We start from the raw sequence: 27,287 nt of genomic DNA on the forward strand, positions 1-27,287 counted from the left end.
GGCACCCCTCTGGCTTCATCCCATTTCAGTCCCCTCTGCCCCAGCTTCCAGTCAGAGGACCAGTGACAATGAGCTGGGATGATGGTGACTATTCACCAAGGTCCCAACGAAGGAGTGGTTCAACCAGTGACCACAGACGAATTCCCCTCTACTCCAACTAGGATCAGAGAAAAAAGAAGGAGGGCAGATACATGAGCACAGGAACCCAACAACTGCTGTTTGTGATAAGACTCAGGGCATACCTGGCCCAGTGCCCTGACTCTGAGTGAGGTATTTGGCACCTTCCATCATGAGGGTAATGGCGTCCCAAGCACTGCTTTCATCACCAACCCTTCACTCCAGCAGCCACTGTGAACAGGCCACCGTCATTCCAACTCCCCCAACATTACTCATTCACTTCCCCCTGACCAGCGTGCCATCCCTTTCTTCCTTTCCAGCTCAAAGCCTATTTCTTAAAAATGTTCCTCCCTTAAAACCCCTGTGTCTGCTTGTGTCTGGAGTGTCTTCCTGTATTGTCCACATCACACATTTTAGATGATGTAGCATACATTTGCTTGCACTGTTCTATTTCTGTCCCGTGGCTTTTGTTGGCATATGGAAAGGCACAGTAACAAGGTAGTGTTTGGTGCACTGGGATAGGACAGCTGGGAAGGGAGATGGAAGGAGAGCTCTGAGTTTTGCACCGATATTTCACACTTGAACTAATTTGCAACAAGAGGTATAAGCTGGAAAAACCAATAGCAGTGAGAAGAGGAGCCTGGGGTGAAAAGGAGACAAACACTGGCTGCCTTTTAGACAACTGAACATATTGGGTGAAGGGGGGTGGAGAATATCACACGCAGATGAGATATACCTGCCCTAGGACAGAGAAGAATAAGAAACTTCCTAACTGGACATACGTATGTCGACCATGAGCGTAAAGCTGTAGAAAGGAAGCCCTGAGTTGGTGGTAACCCTGAAGGGAGGGGGGGAGGGAGCGTGGCTAAAAAGTCGCATGTGTTTTTATTTAGTGATTTACTTTTTACACTACTTTAGGGATTCTTCTTTGTGAGGTGTTATGCAGCCAGCTCCCTTGGGCTTCTTGAAACCAGGTTTAAGTAATTATGTTTTTCTTTTCTTTCTGAGAGGTGAATATCACTATCATATCTTTTGTGTCCCTTGGAACACAGAAGGCCATGCTCACTAAGAGGGGCAGGGGCTGGTTGGACACCATGTACACGTCTGTTCTCCACACGAATCTATAAATTTCTTGAGGGCACTAACTGTATCTTTCAGTTTTACTGTGAGGCATATAATTAGCAGTCAAAAATACTTAGACAATTGAATTGAACTGAAGAGAGTTAATCATTTGCTGAAACTCTGTCATCAATGAGTTGTTCCAGAGAGACACGACTTGGAGCTGCTTTGTTTATTTTCAGCTTTGTTGTAATTGTCACCACTTCTGATGATCCCTCAGAGGCAGAGCGGAGTAGTAGAAAGAGTGGCTTGGGAGACAGGAAGCATTTGTGCCAGTGTGGACTCAGCTAAGTGACCTTGGACATGTTAATTTCAGACCACATGATTTTCAAACTCTCTATAGTTCTGCTCTGTGAGTGCAGTAGGCCTTGTCTACTGAAAATCAACAAAGATACACGAGAGGAAGTAACTCAGTTTGTCAGCTTGGCCACTATGATGTGATGCAGTCATTTTGAAATTTTCTTCCAAAGAAGTCATTGATTTCTTTTTTTTAAAGTTTATTCATATATTTAGAGAGAGAGAAAGAGGGAGAGAGAGAGAGAGTCCCAAGCAGGCTCCAAGCTGTCAGCGCAGAGCCCGAAGTGGGGCTCGAACTCATGAACTGTGAGATCACGACCCGAGCTGAAATCAGGAGTTGGACATTCAACCAACTGAGCCACCCAGATGCCTTGGCTGATTTATTTTCTTGAGTTGATCGACACACTCCATGTTTTTGATCTAGAACTTTGACTTTGGAATGAAAATCAGAGAATGAAAGCTGTTACTCAGACTACTATAAAGGTAGATACCTACTGTTGGGCAAGTCAGGTAACAAAGAGTTAATAATGTTACTACTATTCTGTATTAATGCTAATGATATGGGTATTACATAGCAAATGCTATGGATCACAAATTATGCCAAATGTTCAAAAATAGTTCTCACGTAAATCTTGCAACAATCTGTGACACGGGCAATATCATTATCCCCGTTATACAGGTAAGAAAACTGATGCTGAGTCACAGTGGACAACTTTTTCAAGGTCACTCAGTCTGAACTCTCAGCTATGATGTGCTAGTGGGTGCTTAATACATTTAAAAAACAATGAGTAGATAAGATTAGCCAGCATGTGATAGCAGCATGGCTTCAGCTAGTAGAAGTAGGAGCAGTATTAGCTACTTACTCATCGAGTGTTTACTCTGTGTCAGGCACTGTTCTAAGTAATATATGTGCATTAGTCCACTTAATTCCAGCTATCACTCTACGAAGTGGACTCCATTATTGTTCTCCTTTACAGACGAAAAACTGAGGTCTGGAGAGATTAAGGAAACCTATCCAATAAACGGCAATTCTCTCCTTTACTTTCTGCTCTCATATTGAGGGTTGGAGATTTAGAGGTTAGACTCTTTAGGTCCTCTCTCTGTGCCTCAGTCACCTTTGCCCAGGCCCTCAGGGTGCCCCTCCACACTGTGCAATCTCTCCCTGAGACCAAGAGGCAGGCAGGAGAAGGGAGTAAATGTAGTGTCTCATTGCTGATTTTCTACAATCTTAACACAAACACTTATCAGTGTTGTTGAAACTTAATCTCACTAGCTCATCTGTGAGACCAATTTTAATTTGGAGCCATCTGCCACAGACAAATGAGTAATTATGGCAGAGCCCAGAGGGGTGGGCCTTGGGGAGAAGGTTGGCTTAGCCTCTTTCCGCCTGCCTGCACTGACGCAAGTGACCAAGAAAGAAAATTCTTTGGGTGGGCTGTTGATGCAAAGGCCAGCAGTTCTACTTCCCTGTTGCTTAAATCCTTAGACACCACTGAACAAGGAGGGATGACTTTGAGGTCATACAGCTTGCCTAACAGCAGAAGGGAGACCATTGTCATTAAGGCCGGGCAGAAGGAGGTAATCTGCGAACTGAGCCAGCCCGCTCACCAGCCTCTCTCTCATTGTATTAGTCATTTCTTGTGATGATTGCCACTTGCCAGCTGGTCTCTCCACACAATATGACCGGCTAAGTCAAATTGATAGAGTGAGGCTGAAAATAATAGTCATTGACCTCTGTCTAGCATTTAAATTTATTTTCAAAAGACTTTAATGTACCTTATTTCATCCTAATGACAAGCCCCTAGATTAGGTATTGTTCCCTTCATTTTATACATGAGGAAATTTAGTCGTAGGGTGATTCTGTAACTGGACAGGTGTAAAACACCTTGGGTCTTGCCCAAGGTCATCCTGTTAGCTGCAAGCTGGTTAGTACCTCAAACTCTGAATTAGACTCTGTCATCCTGTCTTCTAGACGAGTGGCTGTCCAGCTATGCTTGCTCCTCAGGGACCACGGAGGGATAGGAGTGTGTGTGTGTGTGTGTGTGTGTGAACAAGTGGGGCTTTGGGCCCTGATCTGAACTTAAACTAGGCCAGCTCTGCTTGGGTCTGTTTGCCTATTTTACTTCTGGGAAGGATTTCATTTAATGAAAGGCTCTGCTTCTGAAAATGTCTGAAAATCACTTCCCTAGTAGTATTTCTCATGGAGAGTTTAGTGGGTTGAATGGAGTCCCCTCAAAAGATATACTCACCTCTTAACCCCCCGTACCTATGAATGTGACCTTATTTAGAAAAAGGGTCTTTGCAGATGTCAAGTTAAAATGAGGTCATCGTGCATTAGGGTGGACCCTAAATCAATGACTGGTGTCTTAGAAAGGAGAGGGGGATCAGGACCCAGAGACACAAGGAAGAGACACGGAGGAGAACTCTGTGCGACGATGGAGGCAGAGATTGGAGTGATGCGGTTACAAGCGAAGGCATGGAACAGATTCTCTTTTAGGGTCTCCAGGAGGAACCAGCCCTGTCAATACCTTTATTTCAGACTTCTGGCTTCCTGAACCATGAGAGAATGCATTTCTTTTATTTTAGGCTTCCCAGTTAGTGGGAATTTGTTATGGCAGCCTAGGAAACAGATACAGAGAAGTCCATAGACCTTTCACCTAGAAATGGGTGAGGGCGGGCTTATTAAAATGCTGGTTCCAGGCTCCAACCCCAAGCCTCTGGACCTGTAGGGGCTCAAGAGTCTGTATTTTGACAAGTTTGCCATATGCACAATGATTAATCTTTGAGCTGGTTTTGACCATACACAGGTACAAGACTCTGCTCCCAGAGTCAGTGCACCAAAGGAAAAAGGCTTGATGTACAAGAAATTGGCTGGTATTAAGCCTTCTGTAGTGCAAAAATTTTGAATTCTGAGAATTATTTAAGAGTGTTTACCCGAAGGAGTCACAAAATCTGCCAAGAGAGTCAGATTTTTGGAGCAGCCAGAAGACCCCAGAACAACACACACACACACACACACACACACACACGCACGCACACATGCAGTCTTATACTTGTCTGGTGCAGAGAATTCTGATAAAGCATCACCATTTTGACTTTAAGATTTGGTCCCTATTAAAAATGCAGTTTTCCATGTGAGTGCTGATACCTGAGAGCACTTTTGATAGGCTAGAAGAGGGAGAAGAGCAGGATGGGCTGAGCAGAGGGGGTCTCTTTGCCAGCCTGAGGCCAAGCCCTTGGCCAAGTAAAGCCAAAGAGGGCCCCAGTTTATCCATCCAAGATTGATGGAGGTCAGCTGTGCCCAATCTCTTGGCGACATGTGGGAGGGCCAGTGAAAAAGGCCAGGTGTTTGGCTTCTGGGTGTGGGAGGGGCACCTTCCTGGGAGTGGCCTACCCAGCCGGACCTGTGGTCCTTCAGGAGGCCTGTGTTTGCTCACATCCCTGATTTGCTCCCAGGTAAACACATCCTGATTCTATTTCCCAGAAAGGCAGAACTTCAGCACGGTGGCGGCCTGTTGTTATAGTTACTGACATATGACTTGCCACAGTGATTGTCAGAGCAATGGGAGAAAATAAAATTTAGCAGAGGCTGGTGGTGGGGGTTGGGAGAGAGAGGAGGAAGGGAAATGTGCCGAAAAGACTTGGAGCTGGGGCCGATGGCTGTGTGCCTTTGTACATATGGTATGATATTCAAGTATGGACAAAGGAGGTCTTACACTGGCGGTGTCTGAAAAGATCTTGGGAAAAGACAGCCTGTCCCAAACAGCTTCACCCCTGTTCCATACGCCTGACATTTCACCATTAGTGGTTCATTCCTGTGAGTTAAGCTCTGCCTTTCTCCAGGGGAGGTCACGCCTTAGATTGTACCCTGGAGTGAGTTTTCCTGGTGCCTTTCTTCCCCAGAGTTTGCCAGGGCACTAGGGGAAAGATGGGGGAAATGGGGGTCATCAAATAAAGACATGGCCTGTTTTCAAAACTCCGAAAGTATTGCTAGTCCCCTCTTTGGAAACCCCCCTGTGCTCTGCTCTCTTTTGCAACAGTTATGAAGCTGAATGTGCAGGATGTCTGAGAGATACACATAGCTCTTCCTTATTCATCAGCAAATATTTATCTATCACCCATTATATACTAGGCATTGGGTTAGGTACTACTGGGGGAAACATGGAAACAGTTGGGCATTAGATTATGCCTGACATTTAAGAAACAATCTAGTTACAGAGACCAGACATTTACACAAGTGAGGCTGACCAATAGTACACAGTTGTGTGTGAGTGGTGTCAAAGGAAGGATAGAGCTAATGACCGCATAATCTCAGGGGTGGGCAAGATCATCACAGGGTAGGGTGTCTGGGTAAGCCTTAGTTCAGAGTAATGCAGTTTTTAAAACATTTTTTTTAATGTTTATATTTGAGAGAGAGAGAGAGAATGACAGTGCACGAGCGGGGGAGGGGCAGGGAGAGATGGAGACAGAATCGGAAGCAGGCGCCAGGCTCCGAGCTGTGAGCACAGAGCCCGATGCGGGGTTCGAACCCACAAACTGTGAGGTCATGACCTGAGCCGAAACTGGATGCTTAACCGACTGAGCCCCCCAGGCGCCCGCAGAGTAACGCAGTTAAATCACTCCGACCCTTAGCAGGGCTGTGGTGAGATGGGGCAGAGAACAAATCAGTTTTGATAGGAATGGTGATGTGGACTCAGTAGGGAACATATTCATACCTCTCTGCTTTGCTCTTCATCCAAATTCTGGCCTGTCCTTTCCAGAGAGCTCTTGATCCTTCACGGGTCTACCCTGTCTCAGAACTCTGTTCTGCGAATCCCAAGACTTAGATTGCCACAGAAGCAGTATAGCCAAGTGGTTAAGAGGGTAGGTTTAGGGGTTAGGTGGCCTGGATTTGAATCCTGGCTCTGACACTGAACTGTGATCTTGGACAACTGATTTAACTGTGACTCAATTCTTCTTATGGGTAGAATGGGGGGCAGTAATAATAGTGTCTACCTAACCGAGGTGCTGGGGGGATTAAATGAGCCAAGTGGTGTAAGTTACTTAGCATGGTGCTGGCTGCATACTATTGGTTCATGAAATAAGTGTTTATTGAGTGCCTGTGATATTGCAGGCACTTTCGTAGTGTGGGGTTACAGCTGCGCTGTATGAAATGCTGGTGGAGAACGGAGGCATTCAGGCCCTTTATTCAAGGAACTTTTCATCTGTCTTTCTTCCTGTTCTATCCATTCCAATTCTTAGTCTGAGAGTTATCACTTAAGTACTTTCATTCTTTTTGTTTAACCAGGCAGGCAAACAGTAAAGCTCTACTTCCCTTTAAGCCGAGCTTTGGCCATGACCCATAAGGTTTGATCTGAAGTGTTCTCATTATCTGAGCACTTTGCAGTTTGGGGCTTGATTTTTACTATTTTATTGCTTTTTTAATTATTAAAATTTAAAAAAATGTTTATTTATTTTTGAGAGACAGAGAGAGATAGCCTGAACGGGGGAGGGGCACAGAGAGAGAGGAAGACCCAGAATCCGAAGCAGGCTCCAGGCTCTGAGCTGTCAGCACAGAGCCTGACGCGGGGCTCGAACTCACGAGCCATGAGATCATGACCTGAGCCGAAATCGGACGCTCGGCCAACTGAGCCACCCAGGCGCCACTATTTGTTTTGTTTTTTGTTTTTTGTTTTTGCTTTTTAATGCATTGTCGTATTCCATGTTTGATGATACTGTATTTTCTTTGTCCCTACTATATCTTTCTCCCTACTTCGTCCCTACTATGCTCCAAAGGAAGAGAGTGGAGAGACCTGTCTGACTTGAGGGGTTTAGGAGAAACCTGCAGGAGACAGGACATGAAAAGACCATTACTGAAGGGTATTGAGCGCTAGGCTTCATGCACTGGTTTCTCTTCTTTTTTTTTTTTTTTTTTCAAATTTTTTTTCAACGTTTATTTATTTGTGGGACAGAGAGAGACAGAGCACGAATGGGGGAGGGGCAGAGAGAGAGGGAGACACAGAATCGGAAACAGGCTCCAGGCTCTGAGCCATCAGCCCAGAGCCTGACGCGGGGCTCGAACTCCCGGACCGCGAGACCGTGACCCGGCTGAAGTCGGGCGCTTAACCGACTGCGCCACCCAGGCGCCCCCACTGGTTTCTCTTCTAATGAGAGCTTGTAGTCACTGAAAGGGTGGGTAACAATGGCAGGATTGTTATGCTGTGCTGTGAAGAACAAGCCGGCATCGTTGTCCAGGAAGGCTTGTGAGAAAGAAAGGGGCTATCGGCAGAGAATCCAGTGAGAAGATTTTCATGTCAGTCTGGGGCAGTGATTCTGAAAGCTGAGTGTGCATCAGGATCCCCTGGAGGGGTGGTCAACACACAGCTTGGTAGGCCTCACCCCCAGAGATTCTGATTCAGAATTTGCATTTGCATTTCTAACAAGTTCCCCTGGTGATGCTAATGCTGCTGGTCCAAGAACCACACTTTGAGAATCCCTCAGCTAGGAGGGAGATGATGAGGAACACAGGGAGAGTGGTGGGAGGAAAGAAAGTATGTAAGAGATTGGAGCGAAAGAAACCACAGGGCTTGGGGACTGGACATACAGGCAAGGAAGGGGAAGAACTCAAAGATGACTCCAGAGTATTAAACCTAAGTGCTTTGGAGGATAGGAGAGTCACAGAGGCAACCCCCCAAACATTTAGGGGTGGAATGTAGTCATATCACAGGTACTGGGAAAATACATGAACCCCTATATCCATTTGCACGTGCACCACGGTATTCACATTTAAAGGTCTTCTGTCATTGTCCGGGAGAGAGACCGGTGAGAAGGAAAACTCCCAGGTCTGTGGTTGGCCTCTTCTTTTCTAGATTGTAATCTTTGAGTAGAGGAAGAAAATGAGGCTAGAGAGCAGAGGCCAGGGAGGGTAGAAGGAGCTTGGATGTTCTGGAAATGGAGAGCACACTTCTGGGTTGCCACGTGTTGAATGTATATGGGCAAATGCTCACAAAGAAAAGGCAAATGAGGAAGACCTAGTGTGGGCCACGCAGGGTCGCTCTAGGATGCCACCTGAGATCACTGATGCGATTTCTGAGAGCAGAGGGTTGCCATGCTAGGGCTACTTAATGCCAGCCTACCTAACCTTCCCTATTTTCAAGGCTTCTGATCCCGGGGCCTTATTGTTCCCGGCTATTTCCCAGCCTGTAGGGATTTATCTTACCTGCTTCTCTCCACTGGGCCGCCTGTAGCTGAGCAGAAGCTCCACAGCGCCCACCACCTCCTTGCGGATGGCGTAGAGCAATGCATCGCCTACATACACGCTGTGGTTCAGCAGTAGCTCCATGATCTCCAAATTCTCATTCTCAATGGCAATGAGCAGGGCGCTCCGGCCCAGAGGATCCATGCAGTTGATGTTGACATTGTAGTAGATCTCAGCCTCCTGTAGGGCCTGCTTCACGGTGGCATAGTCCCCCTTCTCCACAGCATTGAGGAACGCCTTCTCTTCTGCAGAGAGCTCTGTCTCAGCCCTCACGATTTGCAGGGGGATACGGTCTCTGTAAGGTGAGTAGTTGACTTTTTTGTAGTACAGTTGGGCCATGGTTCATAGCAACTTAGCAACCTGAGTGAGAGAGAGGGAGACCAAAGAGATGCTTAGGTGCCTGAAGGTTTCAACTGGTCAGTTTATGGAGGCAGCATGGCTAAGCGGTTGGAAAATCCTCAACTGTTTGCCCCCCACAATCTTTCTCTTCTCGCAAAGTGGTATAGCAAAAGAAGCCCAGACATTTGGGTTCAAATCCTGGGTTCAAATCCTGCCTTTTCCAGCTCTGTGACCTTGGATAAGTTGCTCAAGCCCATTGTGCTTCGGTCTATTATTATTAATGTTATCAATATATTAATAGCATTAGTGGCAGTTATCATTTAGTTATAGCTCACTGTGAACTAGGCTCTGTGCTAAAGAATTCCTTCCTCATAAAGCTATTGTGAGAGTCAAATGAGATAATATACTATCAGAGCAACTGGCAGTGTGTAAACCTCCCAAGACATGGCGCAAATTAATTCCTCCCTTCCCTTCTGCTGTCTGAAGATACTCATGATAATACTGCTGATTGTCAGAGCGATCACTGGCCAATTTTCTTTAGACCCTGGGCCTATGGGCCGGTGCTAATTTTCAGTGTCACATTGCAGCTTCCCCAGATGTAGACCCTGTATTAAAATCCAGTTTTCATGCTACCTGAAGCCCTGCTTTTTGCTGCTTCTCAGTGGGGAATGGGTATTGGCTCTGATAGGCCAAAGTCACATACCCCCCTGCCGATTCATGATTTTTCCTCTACCGCTCGAAACCAAGGAGCTTATGGATCCGCTAATCTGTTCGATTCAGTTCTGAGAAGAGAATGGTCTGTTTTACATGCACCACATCTAAAGCCCGATTTCAATGGAAGTGATTTTAAAGTAAAACCTATTACTGAATTCCTACAATGTGTTTAACTTTCTCCGGGAAACCAAGAAAAAAAGACAGTCTTGGCCTTCAGTTGCATAGAATGAACGGCAGTATAGAGTTCTTGCCTCTATACTGTTTCAGATCAAATTCATGCACATTCCTCACTGACCTCCTCCTACTAGCCCTGTGAGATAGGAATGCTTATTCTCCCCAGGGGAGAAGATGAGGCTCAGATCCATAAGGTGATTGGCTCCCCTTTCCCTCCCACCCCGGGGACCTCCAGGACCCTCTGGAGGCTGAGTTTGGCTGGACCCACTGAAGTGTCTCATTACTGAAGTATTTTGCCAGCAAAAGGAAATGCAAATGTGATAAAGGGCCACTTGTGTCATCTGCTGGGTGGAAGAGAAGATGAAGACATGACATATGCCTCAGTCTTCCAGGTAATTACATCCCTGCTTTGGCAAAGGGAGAAGCATATATTATACCGAGTGGCATTTGCAATTCATGTGCCTGTGGTCTTCTGGGAAGTTAGTATTTGAAGGTGAGTGTCACCTCATACCCTGAACAGGCCCAAAAGACAAATTTCTCTCTGCATCCACATCTCTGTTTGGCTGTCTTGATACACACTGATATTCTGTGCTACTTTCAAGTAACTCAGCAGTGGCTGAGGAAAGTGGCACTTAGAGTAAGCATTTGTCACTAAACAGCTAATGACTTTAATAATCCTAATTGTAGACTGCCTCCCCGCCTCCCCATCTCCATTATAAACAAAAAGAGGGGAGGAAGAAGAGACAGTGTGATCTCCTGAAGAGAGACTCAACAACTGGATTCAGTTTATATTTATTTATATTTATTTTATTTATCTGCATTTATTTATTTATATATATTTGTGCATTTATTTATATTATATGAACATGCCGGAAGCCATCAGTAGGCCTAGTGCTGTGCTAGCACTTGGGGAGGGTATGAAAGAATAGGTGCATGCCTTCATCTCTCGCCTAAACCATTCCACAACCTTACAATTGATCATCCTGACTCCATTCTTTCCCCCTCCACGGAGCCTCCCGCACCATCCCCAAGTTATCCCGTCAAACACAAATCTGGTTCCATTTCGCTCTTCCTTGATTAGTTGTGATGAACTCAACATTCCTTTCTGAGGTCTGCTTGGTTTTGGTTCATGTGTTTACCTCTCCAACTTCTCACCCTCATCCACTATTCTTTAGCCTTGTGCAGCTGCTTTTGAGTCCCCCGACATGCCAAGCTTTTGGCCACCTCAAGACCTTTGATTACCTCCTGGAACACTCTTCTCCAGCTCTTTTAATCTTTCAGGTCTCAATCAAATGTCACCTCCTCAGAGCAGCCCTCACTCACCACTCTTTCTAAAGTGGTGCCTTCATAGTCTTCTCTCCTTTGTATTCTTTTCCTTCTTAATGCTTATCACAATTTGTAGTGACATATTTCTTTTTTGAATTGTTTTTACATTTTTACATTTCTTTATTTTTGAGAGAGCACAAGTGGGGGAGGGGCAGAGAGAGAATGAGACACAGAATTGGAAGCAGTCTCCAGGCTCTGAGCTGTCAGCACAGAGCCCGATGTGGAACTTGAACCCACAAACCATGAAATCAATGACCCGAGCCAAAGTCAGACGCCACCCAGGTGCCCCTGTAGTGACATATTTCTTTGTCTTATTGGATAATCATCTTTTCTGTCCAATTTGCTTTAAATCTCAAGTTCAGGGACTGCATCGGTCCTGTTTTTATAGCACTGCACCTAGCCAAGTTCCTGGCACACCCTGGATACTTGATATATACTTGATGAATGAATGAGTAAACCTTCCATGATATTCTCTCATCTTTCTCCATCCCAACCTAAGTTCCAGCCATACTGAGCCATGCTCTCTGAGTGGCCCTTTATTGACCATGTCTTTGCACATAGCTTCATCCTACTCTCTCTACTAAACAAATTCCTTCTCGGCTTCAGCACCTTGCTCATAGTTCTCCTCCTCTGTGAAGTCCCCCCACCCCACCCCCAACACCTTCAGAAGGTTAACCAATCTCCCTCTGAGTTCTCCACTGGTACTTGGATGACATTTCTCCAATGTCACCTAATAGCATGTTTGTCTTTATGCCACTAGGGTTTGAGTACCTTGATTCCTGTCTTCCCAGCACTTGCAATGGGGTCTAGAACATGATGGGTGCTCAACAGATGAATGTTTAATGAACAAATACAATCTAGCTGAGAAAGGTTGGCATGGTCATGGAATGAAGGGCTAAATTATGTGGTAGTGATTTGTTACTTTGGGATTTCAGAAAGGGCTCAGTGAAGGCTGGAGAACTCAGAGAATGTTTCATGGAGGACGTAGCTCTTTAGTGAGTTCTTGAAGGATGAATTAAAAGGACAAATGTGGGGGCACCTAGCTGGCTCAGTGGGTAGAGCCTGTGACTCTTGATCTTGGGGTTGAGTTTGAGTGCCATGTTGGGTATAGAGATTGCTTAAAAATAAAACCTTAAAAAAAAAAAAGGCAATGTGAAAATGTGAGGGTGGTCCAGGCCCTACATAACATAAGAACAATAGTAGTGAGATGGATCATGGCCTAGTTGGGAGAAATTGATAGGAGCACAGTTTTCAGGCTATGATAAGATACAAAGATGAGAGGTGAGCTAAAAGGCAAGCGCTCACAACCTCAGTTGTCCCATCTGCAAAATGATCTTAAATGCTCGCTGTCCATTTGCCACTTAAGAAGTTACCTTGGGAGAAAAGGCTAGATGTATTTTCAGATGGAGTCACGAGTGATGCTGTGCTAAGCACTGTTGCCAAAGGAAGATCTGTGCCCACTTGAGTAAGGCAAAGCTGTGGGGTAAACTGAAGACAAACGTAACCTAGGGCAAGATGAGAAGGAAGGGAGCTAACTAAATCGGTGCCCTATTATGTGCCAGGCACTATGCCAGGAGCTGGTGCAACAAAATAATTAGTATAGCTTTGAATACTTAATATGCCCCAGGCACTGTGCCAGGGCAGAACTATTGCCACTACTGCTTCCGGTGCTAATAGTAATAATAATGGAGGCACCACGCAGGACCATTCATTGAACTTTCACTGTGTGCCAGATGTGTGGGTTATAGTAGTGAATGGGGGGAGGGCAGTAAAATCATGGTAATTTGAGACTTGAAGTAAGGATAATTGGATTATATATAGTCAATTCAGCGTCTAGATTTACTTTTCATCTCTTGCATTTGAAACGGATCTGGTCTATTGCATTTCCAGTGGGCTATGCTATGAGAAGCCTCACAGTATTCCCCTTAGAGAAAAATCTCTCCTCCAGAGGTTTGCCTGAGAATATACTATTAGAGAGTCACTCTTTTGCATTAAGGCACTGCATCTCTAAAATTACCCCCAGAAGGAATAAAAGATCACGTGGCTAACAGCTATTAACACCTTTAAAACTTATTTTTACATTTATTTATTTTTGAGAGACAGAGCACAAGTGGGGAGGGGCAGAGAGAGAAGGAGACACAGAATCTGAAACGGGCTCCAGGCTCTGAGCTGTCAGCACAGAGCCCGACGCGGGGCTCGAACTCACAAACCATGAGATCATGACCTGAGCCGAAGTCGGCCGCTTAACCGACTGAGCCACCCAGGCGCCCCAACAGCTATTAACACCTTAATGTGTATTCTTTGATTATGAAAGTTGCTGTGGCCTTCGAAGTACAGAGACATGTGTCTAGGGCAGGAAAGGTGTGATGAAGGGGAAAAGAGAGGCCTGGTATCCACCCTTGGAAATCTCTTTCATGCCCACTTCTATACTACACATTGACAATGCTATAAAATGGGTTCCCTGCATTGTCTGACTATATGTAGGCTTACCTAAACATCCAATGACTTGTCTAGTGCCCTGCTCTCTTCCAACCCCTCAGCCGGTGCCATTTTACCCTTGCTTACAGCTTTAGCTTCAGCTTTGCTCCAGGCTCTGGGACCAATCCTTTCTTCATATGCTTGCTGTTAGTCCTACTCTGCCATTATTCTGGGAACAAATAGCTAATGATAGAGTTTCTGGCATCTCTTGAGGATGTATTATTGGGAAGGTTCCTTCCCGTCACCTTTATACTTGGCAGGTTGTACTCATTTGCCATTAACCTAAGCCAAGAGATGAGGTTGGCTTTCCCATCATTCCGCACTGGCCTTGAGGTATATGCTGAACTGAACGAAACAAAACCAGCCAGCACTTTATGCCATTCTACAAGTGAACCTTACTCCCAGTGTAGTCCCCCAAGTATGGAACATTAGGAATGGTCTAACAGGGTGCCCCTGGGGGCTTCTCATGTTCTCTCTTTTCTGTGCTGCTAGCCAGAGGAGATTGTCTAATGGGATCTGTGACATTTGTAGGCTTAAATGATGTGATTTAAGGAGCTCAATCAATGGGCTGGGCAGAAGGCCAGGGCACAAATCCCAGCCCAGATCACTGCCCAACTCAGGACTTTGTGAGGAGGAGAGCATGGCTTCCCACCCAACTAAAAAAAAATGTGCCTTTAGAGGGACATGGTATCTGTGTGTGGTTTTCACTCTGTGCCGTGAGGATTGAGCTTGAATAGCGAAACCCTTGTGACCTCTCACCCTTATCCAAGCCTATCTATCCACTTCTGCATCTCCTCAGAGCCCTTTAAGACAGGTAAATTTAATCTGATAAACTTGTACAATCTCAAGTATAAATGGTGGATAATAAGCACATTTAGTGAATATGTACCAGGCACTGTGGTAGAAGATGATGGTAATGGCCGAGGGGCTTAAGGCCATACGTCTTCCAGGAAAAAATTACATTTAAAAAGGAATCTTTAATGCCCAATCCAAAAAGTGACTAAAATGGAAATTTTACGTACAAAGGCACAGGAGTGGGCTGGTGAGAGGAAGACTGTGTGTGTGTGTGTGTGTGTGTGTGTGTGCACCCGTGTGTTTGGTGGAGTGTTGATTTTGAGAGCATTTTGGCTCCTTTCAGAGTACCACTTTGAGAACGTCCTAATTTTAATGTAGTAATTCTAATCTTTCCCAGAAAGGTGAACCAGATCGTGAACCTCCTGCAGGGGACCTCAAAGGTCATCTAGAATACTCTCCTGCCCAATGAAAAGGTCCCCTTGACGATATCCTTGTTAAGTGACTATTCAGTTAATGAGCCCTTCCACTGATGGGAAACTCAGCACTTTCTTACCAGTGTGGTGGATGCGGACTTTCAGGAAATGCTTTTCTATGTTCACCTGAAATCCTCTGCCTGTGACTCCTATCTCATTGCCCTAGTTGTTTTGTCTAGAGCAGCAAAACCCTTCAAATGTTTAATTTCAGCTCTCGTGTCTCTCTCTGCACTGAGTCTCCCCTTCTCAGGAGTTATGATCATTTTAGTGGTCTGCTTCTAGTTACACTATATTTTGTTTCTCTTGAAATATCGTGCTCAGAAATGCACGGAGTGCTCTAGAATGGTCAGGCTGGCACAGATTACAGTGCACCTATTTTTTTCTTCATTCATACATTCAGCAGTGCTTAGTTGAGGTCAAGGTACCATAGCATCTTGTTTCAGGAGGCACTTTAAACCAGCCTGCAGGGGCGCCTGGGTGGCTCAGTCGGTTAAGCAGCCGACTTCGGCTCAGGTCGTGATCTCGCCGTCCGTGAATTCGAGCCCCGCGTCGGGCTCTGTGCTGACGGCTCAGAGCCTGGAGCCTGCTTCGGATTCTGTGTCTCTCTCTCTCTCTGCCCCTCCCCCGTTCATCCCTCTCTCTGTCTCAAAAATAAATAAACGTTAAAAATTTTTTTTTAAACCAGCCTGCATAGTGGTGTATTGCAGGATTGCTTCTCATGTGTATAAAATTTATCAATTCAAGAATTTTATTAATTTATACATAATAATAAATTAACATTAAGCACTTATCAGATGCCAGATACTATGGCCCTAAATGCTTCACTTACATTATTTCATTATTCCTCACTTTTAGACAGTTCCTATTATAATCTCCCATCTCACAGATAGGGAACCTGAGACACAGAGAGGTTAAGTAAATTGTTTTAGTTCACACAGCTAGTAAGTGGTGGTTTGGGATTAGAGCCAAGCTTCTGACTCCAGAGTCTACATTTTTAACTACTTCAATGAAGGTAAACTCTTTTATATGCTCCATAATCCCTATAATAGTACCAGGAACAGTAGATACTCATTGTTTCAGTTCAACAAATACTTGTTATGCACCTTCTATTTGTCAGGCCCAGAGTACTTGGTAGTGGGGAATACAAATATGTGTATATATATATATATATATATAATGTGTGTATATATATATATATAATGTTCTATATATATACACATATATAATGTGTGTATATATATATATATATATATATATAATGTTCTATGCATATAAATGATATAGACCTTGTTTTTAAGCAACCGCCAAATCCAGAGGGAGAAACAAATGAAAATAAGTCAAATGTACTATGGTATGATGAGGATTCTAACATATAGTAGGGACACAAAGGATGAAGCGTTCAACTCTACCTGGGGAGGTAATTGAAGAGAAAGTAATATTTGAGCCATGTCTTGTAAAGTGGATAGGAGTTCACTACATAGCAATGTCAGGATGGTCATCCGAGGCAATAGACACAGCACGTGCTCAGATATAGATGTATAAAGCACAGTGGTATTTTAAGAGAATGTTAACTTTCTATTCTTCATACCTCTCAAGCATGTGCCACCTGGGGACCTTTGCACATGTGGTTCACTGCCTATAACCCTCTTCCACTACATCTTTCTTTCTTTCTTTCCACAATTTCTTTTTCTTTCTTTCTTTCTTTCTTTCTTTCTTTCTTTCTTTCTTTCTTTCTCTTTCTTTCTGTCTTTCTGTCTTTCTTTCTTTCTTTCTTTCTTTTTAAAGTTTACTTAATTATTTTGAGAGAGAGAGGGAAAGAGAGAGAGAGCACAGGGGAGGGGCAGAGAGAGAGGGAGAGAGTGAATCCCAAGCAGGCTCCATGCTGTCAGCATGCAGCCCGACATGGGTCTCCATCCCATGAACTGTGAGATCATGACCTGAGCTGAAATCAAGAGCTGGACGCTTAACTGACTGAGTCACCCAGGCAACCCCATAATCCCATAATTTCTTTCTTAACATGTAGGTTTCAGATCAAATGTCATCTCCTCAGTAAGCCTTCCTAGACCACTTTTTCTAATGGAACCTCTCACATGTTCCTCTCCATCTCATTACCCTGACTTGTTTTTCTTCAAGAACTTATCACTATTTGAAATGATCATATTTATATTTATTATTTTAACAACTAGCTCTCCCAACCAAAATATAAGCTTCATAATAGCAAGAGCCTTACCTATAATATTTACTACTCTATACACAGAGCCTGGCACATAGTAGGCTCTCAGTAAATTTGTATTGAGTTATTACATGAAATAATGATGAGGATAGAGATGGGGTAATGTTCTGTTACTAGAGCTCTGCTTTTGTTTGTATGTTTAACTTCCTCTCCTCCATACAGCCATGTGCTCAGGCAAGAAGCCCCTCCTTCACCTCAAGGAAAGAGTCTTAACTGGTCTAAGACTAAGTCAATATTGGTGATTCCAATATTTCTTTGGCAAGTGATTGATCTAGGTTTGAGTATTTGTTGCAACTCTGGCCAATGCGATGTCCTAGGGGACTTCTGAGAAAGGTTTCTTTGTTCTGCAAAAGAGATGTAAAAAGAGAAATATTTCCCTTTTTGCCTCTGAATGTTGTCATTTGCTTGTTGTGACACCAAGGACTTTGGTAGCCACCTTGGAACTATAATGACAGTCAACCTAAAAGATTCAGCCTACATGCTGAGGATGGCATAAATTGATTCCTTTATGAGGTCTTTGAGCCATTTAATTAACCAATCTGGGAGTTGCTCAATCTCTAGTCTTTTAGTTGTATGAGATAAAAACTCCCTTTTTATTAACCCACTTTTAAGCATGCTTTTCTGTTATAAGAAGCTGAAGACATCCTAAGTGACTGCATTTCTGAAAAATTACCAAAATTAAACCATAAAGAAATGGAAAAATTGAACAGATTAATAATTATAGAAGAAATTAAAATAGTTTGAGATATCTACCAATTAAAAGTCTTTCTACTCCAGTGGTTTCACAGCTGCATATATAGAGCTTTAAAAACATACAGATGAGGGGCGCCTGGGTGGCTCAGTTGGTTAAGCCGCCGACTTCGGCTCAGGTCATGATCTCACGGTCCGTGAGTTCGAGCCCCGCATCGGACTCTGTGCTGACGGCTCAGAGTCTGGAGCCTCTTTCAGATTCTGTGTCTCCCTCTCTCTGCCCCTCCCCCGTTCATGCTCTGTCTCTCTCTGTCTCAAAAATAAATAAATGTTAAAAAAAACCATACAGATGATCATCTTGTTATTAAAAATAGTTTGGATTATGGAAAAAGAATTAATTATACAGAGCCAGCATAATGTTAAGATCAAAATTTAATCAAGATAACCTAAGATGAAAACTATAGACTATTTTAATCATGAAAATAATACCGAAAATTCTAAATAAAATATTAGCAAATTATAACACAGTAGCGAATTTGGAGAATAATACCTTATGACCAAAAGGAATTTATCCTAAGAATGCAAGCATGGTTCAATAGGAGGAAATTGTCAATACAATTTGGTAAATAAGTCAATAACTTAAAGGAAAGAAAACATGATTATATCAATACATGAAAAAAATAATTTGCTTTAACTCAGCACCTATTTTTAAAAAAAAACTAAAGTAACAGTGGAACAGAAATAAACTACTTATCCAAAAAAGAGACTATTTACCTTACAACAAGAGTAAATATAATAAATTATGACATACTGGAACCATTGTCATTAAAATCAAGAACAAGGTAGGTTTTACCCTATGACCCAGCAGTAGCACTGCTAGGAAGTTACCCAAGGGATACAGGAGTGCTGATGCATAGGGGCACTTGTACCCCAATGTTTATAGCAGCACTCTCAACAATAGCCAAATTATGGAAAGAGCCTAAATGTCCATCAACTGATGAACGGATAAAGAAATTGTGGCTTATATACACAATGGAGTACTATGTGGCAATGAGAAAGAATGAAATATGGCCCTTTGTAGCAACGTGGATGGAACTGGAGAGTGTGATGCTAAGTGAAATAAGCCATACAGAGAAAGACAGATACCATATGTTTTCACTCTTATGTGGATCCTGAGAAACTTAACAGAAACCCATGGGGGAGGGGAAGGAAAAAAAAAAGGAGGTTAGAGTGGGAGAGAGCCAAAGCATAAGAGACTGTTAAAAACTGAGAACAAACTGGGGGCTGATGGGGGGTGGGAGGGAGCGGAGGGTGCGTGATGGGTATTGAGGAGGGCACCTTTTGGGATGAGCACTGGGTGTTGTATGGAAACCAATTTCACAATAAATTAAAAAAAAAACAAAGAACAAGGTAGGTTTGCCACTATTAGCACTATTATTCAATTTTAAGGTTCTGACTTTTGTAGTAAGAAGACATGAAAATATGATAAATATTTAACAGAGGAGACAAAATTACCTTTATATTTACATAATGTAATTGTATAATAAAGTGCCCAAGAAACTTTACAAAAATCTGTTAGAACTAACAGAGTACTTTGGTAAGGTGAGAGAATATAAGAAAAATATATAAATATCAATAGCCTTAAAAATTTAACCATAATCATTACCTTTACATTTACATAATGTAATTTTGTAATAAAATACCCAAGAAACTTTACAAAAATCTGTTAGAGTTAACAAGGGATTTGGTAAGGTGACAGAATGTAAGAAAAATGTACAAATATCAATAGCTTAAAAAAAATGTAGCCATAATCATCACCATCACTCAGAAATTAAAATGGAAGAAACCCAGGGCACAATAGTGACATCTTAAGATATCCAGGAATTAATTTATTTAGCAAGGAACAGGGTCTATGTAAAAGAAGTTATTAAAGGGGATAAAACAGGACCAAAGAGAATAGGGAAGCACATTATGTTGCTGAACAGTAAGACTCAGACTAAGAAAAATATAATTTCTTAATTAAATTAAGATATAAATTACAAAAAGTATGTCGTTCAGGTTTTATATGGAGCTGGACAAAAAAAATAAAGTTTAAATAAAGGGATAAATGTGTAATGTTTCCACAAAATTTTTGATTAAGGAAAAAGGACATTGTATAAAATGGCAAAGTAGGGAACTCTAAAAACCCATGTCTCCACTAATGCAGTAATTAACCATCATAACAAAGACCATCAGAATCAACTTTTCTGAACTCTGGTATCTAATAAAAAACTTAAGACAATAAAAGTAGTGCTTAATGAAGAAAGAAGCTACTAAATTTTGGCGAGAGAATTTTGTAGCATTTCTAATGAACTGTCTACCATCTCCTGCTCCTCAGCTTGGATAAAGCTATGGAGACAGTGGCTCCCATTCCTAGTTGTGGCTTGCTGGTGTCAGGCAGGGCAATATGGATTTTGTTCTCAAAGAATTGTGGTCTTATATTTTGACTGGTTAATACATATGTACTGAATTGCTGCATGAAAAAAAGGGATCAGCTGAGAAGATTGCCTGTTTTTACACGCCTTCCCCCCTTGGAATTTTCTGAGTTAGAGCACCCTCCCCAATAGTATTTGCCAAATGCTGAACAGCAGATTTGAGCAAGTAGAAGAATCAGTGAAACTGAAAACATCTCAATTAACATTATCCAGTCTGAGGGACAGAAAGTAAAAAGAAATGAAGAGCACCTTGGATGTATGTGAGACACTACCAAGTGTACCAACAGATGCATAACAGGAGCTCTAGAAGGAGAAGAGAGAGAAAAAGTGGCAGAAAGTATATTTGAGTAAATAATGGCCAAAAAGATCCAAAATCTGATGATGCACATGAATCTATATATCCAAGAAGGTTAATAAACTCTAAGAAGGCTAAACTCCAAGGAATTCCACACTGGGACACATTAAAATCAAACTATAAAAGACAAAGACAAAGAAGGAATCTTGAAAGTAGCAAGAGAAATGACTTGTCGTAGACAAACAATCTTCAATAAAATTAATAGCCAATTTCTCTTCAGAAACCATAGAAGCCAGAAGGCAGTGGGTAATATGTTTAAAATGTTGAAAGAAAAAAGACCTTCTCAACCTAAATTCTATATCCTGCAAAACTATCTTTCAAAAATAAAGTTGAAATCAAGACATTCCCAGAAAAACAAAAGCTGAAGGAGTTGATTGCCAGTAAACCTGCCCTATAAGAAATGCTAAAGGGAGTCCTTCAGGCTAGACAACAATTCAAAACCATATGAAGAAATAAAGAAATACTGGTGAAGAGAAGTACATAGCTAAATGTAAAAGCCAGTATCCTACTTTTGGTTTATAAGTCTTCTTTTTTGTATACGTGACTTAAAAGACAAATGCATAGAACAAAAATTAGAAATCTATGTTAACTGACATAGTAAATAAAGATGCAAGTTGTGACAAAAACAACATAGAAGGGGAGGAATGGAGCTGCATAGGAAGAGAGTGTTTATACTATTGAAGCTAACTTATTATTTTTAAAGTGTTTTTATTTAGTTTTGAGAGAGAGGAAATGAGTGGGGGAGGGGCACACAAAGAGAGAGAGAGAGAGAGAGAGAGAGAGAGAGAGAGAGAGGATCTGAAGTAGGCTCCAGGGTCTGAGAAGTCAGCACAGAGCCTGACGTGGGACTCGAACTCATGAACAGCGAGACCGTGACCTGAGCCGAAGTCAGACACTTAACCGACTTCAGGCGCCCTGAAGCTAAGTTACTATTAACTGCAACTAGCTTCCTATACATTGAAGATGTTGATTTTAATCCCCAGGGTAACCACCAAGGAAATAATTAAAAACATATATAGAATAGACCCCTCTTGGTGTGCTTTGTTGGCTCAGTCAGTAGAGCATGAGGCTTTGATCTTGGAGTCATGAATTCGAGCCCCACGTTGGGTGGTAGAGTTTACTTAAAATATATATATATAGAATAGGAAATGAGAAGTAAATCAAACACAAGGCTGAAATGAAGGAATTGATAAATAAAACTATATAAGACATAAAGAAACAAATAGCAAAATGGCAGAAGTAAGTCCAGTAATTATAGTTTGAAGGGTTTAGGTGGAAGCAATGCAAGATAATGATGTTCCATTTGGCTTGTTCCATTTGTTTGAGGGTTTTGGGGGGGCTGAGGTCGAGGGGAATCAGGAAGGAAAGATCCAGTCAGCATGTGGAGCACGGCATTGAAATCTGGTGATGTAGAATTGGGAGTCATCAGAATACTGATCAAAGGTTCTCAAATCTCGCTGTACCTTAGAATGAGCTGATAAGCTTTTAGAAAATATCCATGCTTGGGTCATAGTATCCTCATCCCCAACACTGACACTTAAGGACAACTCCCTGGGTGAATGTAATATGCAGCCAAGATTGAGTACCATCATTATAAGCTAACTGGAACTGTTGGGAATGGATATGATTTTCAGTGAGAGTGCAGAGATCAGGGGGACTGGAGAGGAAATTTCTACTTAGTGTGGAGAAAGGTTTAGATATCCACTGTCCAGTGTAGTAGCCACTAGCCACGTGCAGTTATGTAAATTTAAATGAATTAAAATGAAATGAAATAAAAAAAATTCAGTGCTGCAGTTACACTAGTCCCAGGTGACTCATGACTACCATGCTGAACAGCACAGATACAGAACACTTTCATCATTACCGAAAGTTCTCTTGGACAGTGCTGGATCACCCAAATGCCTCTTCTACCTCCACATTGTCTACAATACAGAGGACTTTTTCAAATTCAGCGTAGAACAACATAGTATCTATGCTAAAATGTAGGTACTCTAGTTTGCATAATCATTTTCATGGCTATGGCCATGTGGTGTTTTTATTTTTGTAAGGTCTCCAAATCTTTATTAAACTTCTCTTTGATGTCCAGCAGAGTTATGTGGAACTGCTGGCAGCTGAATTAAATCGATGCTTTTCACTTTCACTAAAGTGAAGACATGAACAAAAAATATATATTTGTCTCCCTCAAGTCACTCAGCTGAATCGGGAAGTTTAACTCTGTTGCTCAACACTCATTATCACTTTGTCTGCATGATATTCCTTGAAGTAGTCAAGGGAAAGGCAGAATGGATGGCACTGATTACAGCAAATAATAGGCAGTGTAATTGGTTAAAAGTGTTGCATCTGATTATTAGTCTTGGGACTGGCTTTCATCTTAGATCCCACAGGCCATCAGAAATGAGTGTCTGTCTCCTTACCGTTACCTGTTCACTTTGGAATCTAACATGACATTGTTCACATAGGAGCTTACTGGCCAAACAATCCTTAAATGGGGCAGAAGGATTTCTTTAAGTTTATTTATCCCTTTTGGCCAGAACTGCCATCTCCCAGTAATTCACCAAAATGACTAACAAAGGGAAAGAGGAGAGGTACCCACTATTTGTTCTCTATGCCTTTTAGAAAACATAGAGTTGTTCCTTTGGCCCCATACATGCAAATCTACAAGAAAGGTGATGTTGTTGACATCAGAGGAAAGGGTGCTTTTCAAAACGGAATGCCCCACAAATGTTACCATGACCAAACTGGAGAGTCTACAACGTTACCCAGCATACCGTTGGCATTGTTGTAAACAAACAAGGGCAAGATTCTTGCTCGAGAATTAATGTACGTATTGAGCATATTAAGGACTCAAAGAGCCGAGAGAGTTTTCTGAAGCATGTGAAGGGATCAGGAAAAAAGAAAGCCAAAGAGAAAGGTACTTGGATTCAACTGAAGTGCCAGCCTGCCCCACCCAGAGAAGCACATTTTGTGAGAACCAATGGAAATGGCCTGAGCTGCTGGAACCCATTCCCTATGAATTCATGGCATGATAAGTGTAAAAAAATAAAAGACTGGGGCGCCTGGGTGGCTCAGTTGGTAAGGCGTCCGACTTCACCTCAGGTCATGATCTCGTGGTTTGTGAGTTCAAGCCCCCCGTCGGGCTCTGTGCTGACAGTTCAGAGCCTGGAGCCTGCTTTGGATTCTGTGTCTCCCTCTCTCTCTGTCCCTCCCCTGCTCGTGCTCTGTCTCTCTCTCTCTCAAAAATAAATAAATGTTAAAAAAAAATAAAAGACCTCAAAACTGTAATAAGGAAATAAATAAATGAAAGTTTATTTATGCTAATATTTAGGGAATATGAGTGAGGGGTACACAGAAGTTCTTTGTACTGTTCTTGTACCTTTTTATGTGTCTGAAATTATTTTAAAATAAAAAAATTACTTAAACCAGCAAATCATAAATTTTCATTAAAAAATCAAACAATTGGCTTAAAATAAAATTTTCCAGTCTTCCTCCCCATGCATTTTAAATGAGTTCATCCTACATATACATTTTCTATCCAGTTTTCTTCACTTAATATTTTTTAAAAGAATTTCCCACACGTTATTATTATCCCACACACTCTTTAAATCTTCTGCCTTTTCTGCCACCAATTTCCCTTATGTAGAAATGACTCTGCTAGGTGAGATTGAGGGTGTGTGGTTTCTGCCATCTTATGTTAAAATATCATGTTAAATGGCTATGTAATATTTTATTAGATCAGATCAGGTATATCAATGTACTTAACTGGTCTCCAATTTGGGGATATTTAGGGTGTCTTCAATTTATCTCCATTGTTAAAAATTAAGCTGTGATATTTTTGTACATAATTTTTAAAAAATATTCAAGATAATTTTCTCAGTGTAGTTTCTAGAAGTCAAATTACTGGGTCAAAGACCAGGAGCATTTTTAAAGATATGTACTGCTGAATTTCTTTTAAAATGGTGCTATTTCCCCGTAGTAGCTTTTTAAAGTAAAAGAAAACATCACAATTCCCAGAAATGGACAGAACAGAAATGGACCCCAGTTTTCTCATGTATAATGTATAGTTAATGATCCAAAGCCCCCTTTCTCTTATGTATTCTAAGATTCTGTGATTCTGCAACAAATGGGTAATGTGTCATGAATGAAGTACATTTTGGATGTTCCAACAGATCTTACCTTCCTCTTGGGAGGGAGAAAGATTGGGGAATCCTTCAACTGATGCCCTGGAACTCTCTACAGTAACAGACACTAAGGGCTAACATGCACATTGTTCCAATCCTCTGCTTCAGAACAGGACTTTATAAAAATGGGCCCCAAATTTTACCTGTTAGTTTTTCTCATTTCTAAAGGAGGAAGAAGATCAGTGCCTTGAGCATAGCTGGCACTAATTAAAATAGTAAAGATCAAGATTAGCTGGAGTTTTAGGGAGGTGGTTAGGAAAGGAATGTAGAGGGGTAAACCCGAGCTGGATCTGAAAAACTGGGTGGGATTTAGATAGGCAGAGGGGAGAGCTGTGAAAGCACCTCTGTTGTACGTGGGGTGGAGATGGAAGCTAAAGGTGGGACTTGGCAATGCCCTGGGTATGGCAGTATTTGGGAAGAGAGGGAAGTATGTAGACGTAGCTAAGCTGGGCCCATTTGTTGGAGGATATAGAACATTTGGTTGAGAAACTAGCTACATCTTGATCTTGGAGGCACTGGGGAATCACTCTAGGTTCTTAAACAGGATGTGATCAAGAAAGCTGTATAAGATGACTTCTATGGCTGTGCCAGTGGTGAATTAGAGTAGAAGAGAATAGGACTTTTCCCATCAGATATTGGAGTCCCATCTGGAATGCCGCCAGATGGGAGAAGGGAAGAATGTTAGAGTTATTTCAAAGAAAGAGAAAGACAGGGCTTGGTAATCTATACATTATAGGGGATGAGGTAGAGAAAGAACCTCAAGATGATATTCAACTTTAAGCCTGAGTGACTAAAACACAGGTAATGGTGCTATCCATGTAATTGAGAAAGACTCTTCACTAGGCTGGCTATTGGGGCCCTGATACTTTCAGGAGAAACTGAGTTTCTGTCCAACAGATTCTATTTCTTCATCACTTCAGTTTTACTTCAAAGATGCTTATTTTGCCTTCTTCTTGGTCTTCATCTGGCAGTGGCTCTTAACATTTTAACTTTCTTTCTCTGTCCCAGAGGATTCTGCCAAGTAATAATCGTAAATGCTTAAATGAACTCAAGAAGTTCTGCTGAGTATTCCCTTATAATGCAATCTCCTTCAATGTGACTGTTTTGTAACTTTCTCATTTTGCAAATTGGGATCCTCAAAACCAGGTCACCTTTGTTGGTACTATTGGTACTTTTGTAACAAGGATATATTTCCTGCAAAGTTGGTTAGTTCACCTCCCTTCCTTACTCAATAACACACAAGATTAGGACTTGCAATGTTACAATTGTACACTTCCAGAACAAAAGTTAAAAATTTGTCTGGGGACTTACCTGGAAACAATGGTACATACCTGTATGTGTAAAATGGTGCAGTTTGAAGAATAGTGTCCTGGGAATTAGGAGACTTGGATTCTAGTGTCAGCTCTTCTGCTAATTGAAGTATGAACTTGAACTAGTCACATTTACCTCTTCTCTATGTCTGTTTCCTTTTCTGTGAAATGAGAAAGATAGAAATGATGATTGTAAGATCAACGCCAGCCCTAAAACCGGCTATTTATTAAAACAAAGTTTGCACAGTATTAGTAACATTCATGATACTCAGAGACCATGGGGTTAGATAGAGCACCAAGTGAGGGCCACATTTATTGGTTAGCCGATGTGTTTACTCCCTAGACAAGCAAAACAGGATGATTCAGGTTGAGAGAAATGAAGTTTGAGACTCAGTTACTGGTTTGGATCATTTTTATGCATAAAATAAACTATATCATTCAGACTGGATCACCATTCCCTTTCACATTGGAATCCAATCCAACATTATATGCCTGTTCTCCTAAGGTAGAATAGAACAGGACACAAAGAGGGGATTGCTTTGATTTTCTGAGGCCTGTCTACAGCCTCTGGAGTGCTGATTCCCAGAAATAGCAGTCATACTGCACAGAGCCATCTTAAAGAATCCTAGTAATTTTATCATAAGGGGGGAGACCAGCCCAAGATCTTTCCTCTAATAGAGATTCCAAGGAGTAGGTTGTCAGAAAAGAGGCTCTTACTTCATCGTGCCCCGTCTAAGAGTTAAGACTATTGCCAGAGTATCTCTATTGCCTGCTAATGATCCCCTATGAATCTGTTATTCACCAGTTAACATTGGTGCTTCTGAAATCTGGATAGCAGATCACCTGGAAGTCAGAATGCTCTCTGTGGATCCTATAAAATATTGCTATAAGTATATTCCGACTTCTTTAAGCTTTTGCATCTATTACCTCAATATGCACTGGGCACCATGTAAATAGAGGGGCATACTAACACATACA

The 27,287-nt window shown here is 42.1% G+C and overlaps 1 protein-coding gene across 1 annotated transcript in view; it reads right to left on the bottom strand.

The window, feature by feature from the left end:
• Window positions 1-27,287, bottom strand: part of TRPC5 (transient receptor potential cation channel subfamily C member 5) — a 268,250-nt gene that overhangs the window by 125,166 nt on the left and 115,797 nt on the right. The window contains exons 2-3 of the mRNA XM_043569889.1: window positions 26,331-26,470; window positions 8,732-9,130 (exon numbers count right to left, since the gene is read on the bottom strand). Coding sequence (XP_043425824.1) covers window positions 8,732-9,109 — 378 coding nt within the window. The 5' untranslated portion in view covers window positions 9,110-9,130; window positions 26,331-26,470. The remainder of the gene's footprint in view (window positions 1-8,731; window positions 9,131-26,330; window positions 26,471-27,287) is intronic.

The sequence above is a fragment of the Prionailurus bengalensis genome, chromosome X, assembly GCF_016509475.1.
Source record: "Prionailurus bengalensis isolate Pbe53 chromosome X, Fcat_Pben_1.1_paternal_pri, whole genome shotgun sequence".
Classification (NCBI taxonomy): Eukaryota; Metazoa; Chordata; class Mammalia; order Carnivora; family Felidae; genus Prionailurus; species Prionailurus bengalensis.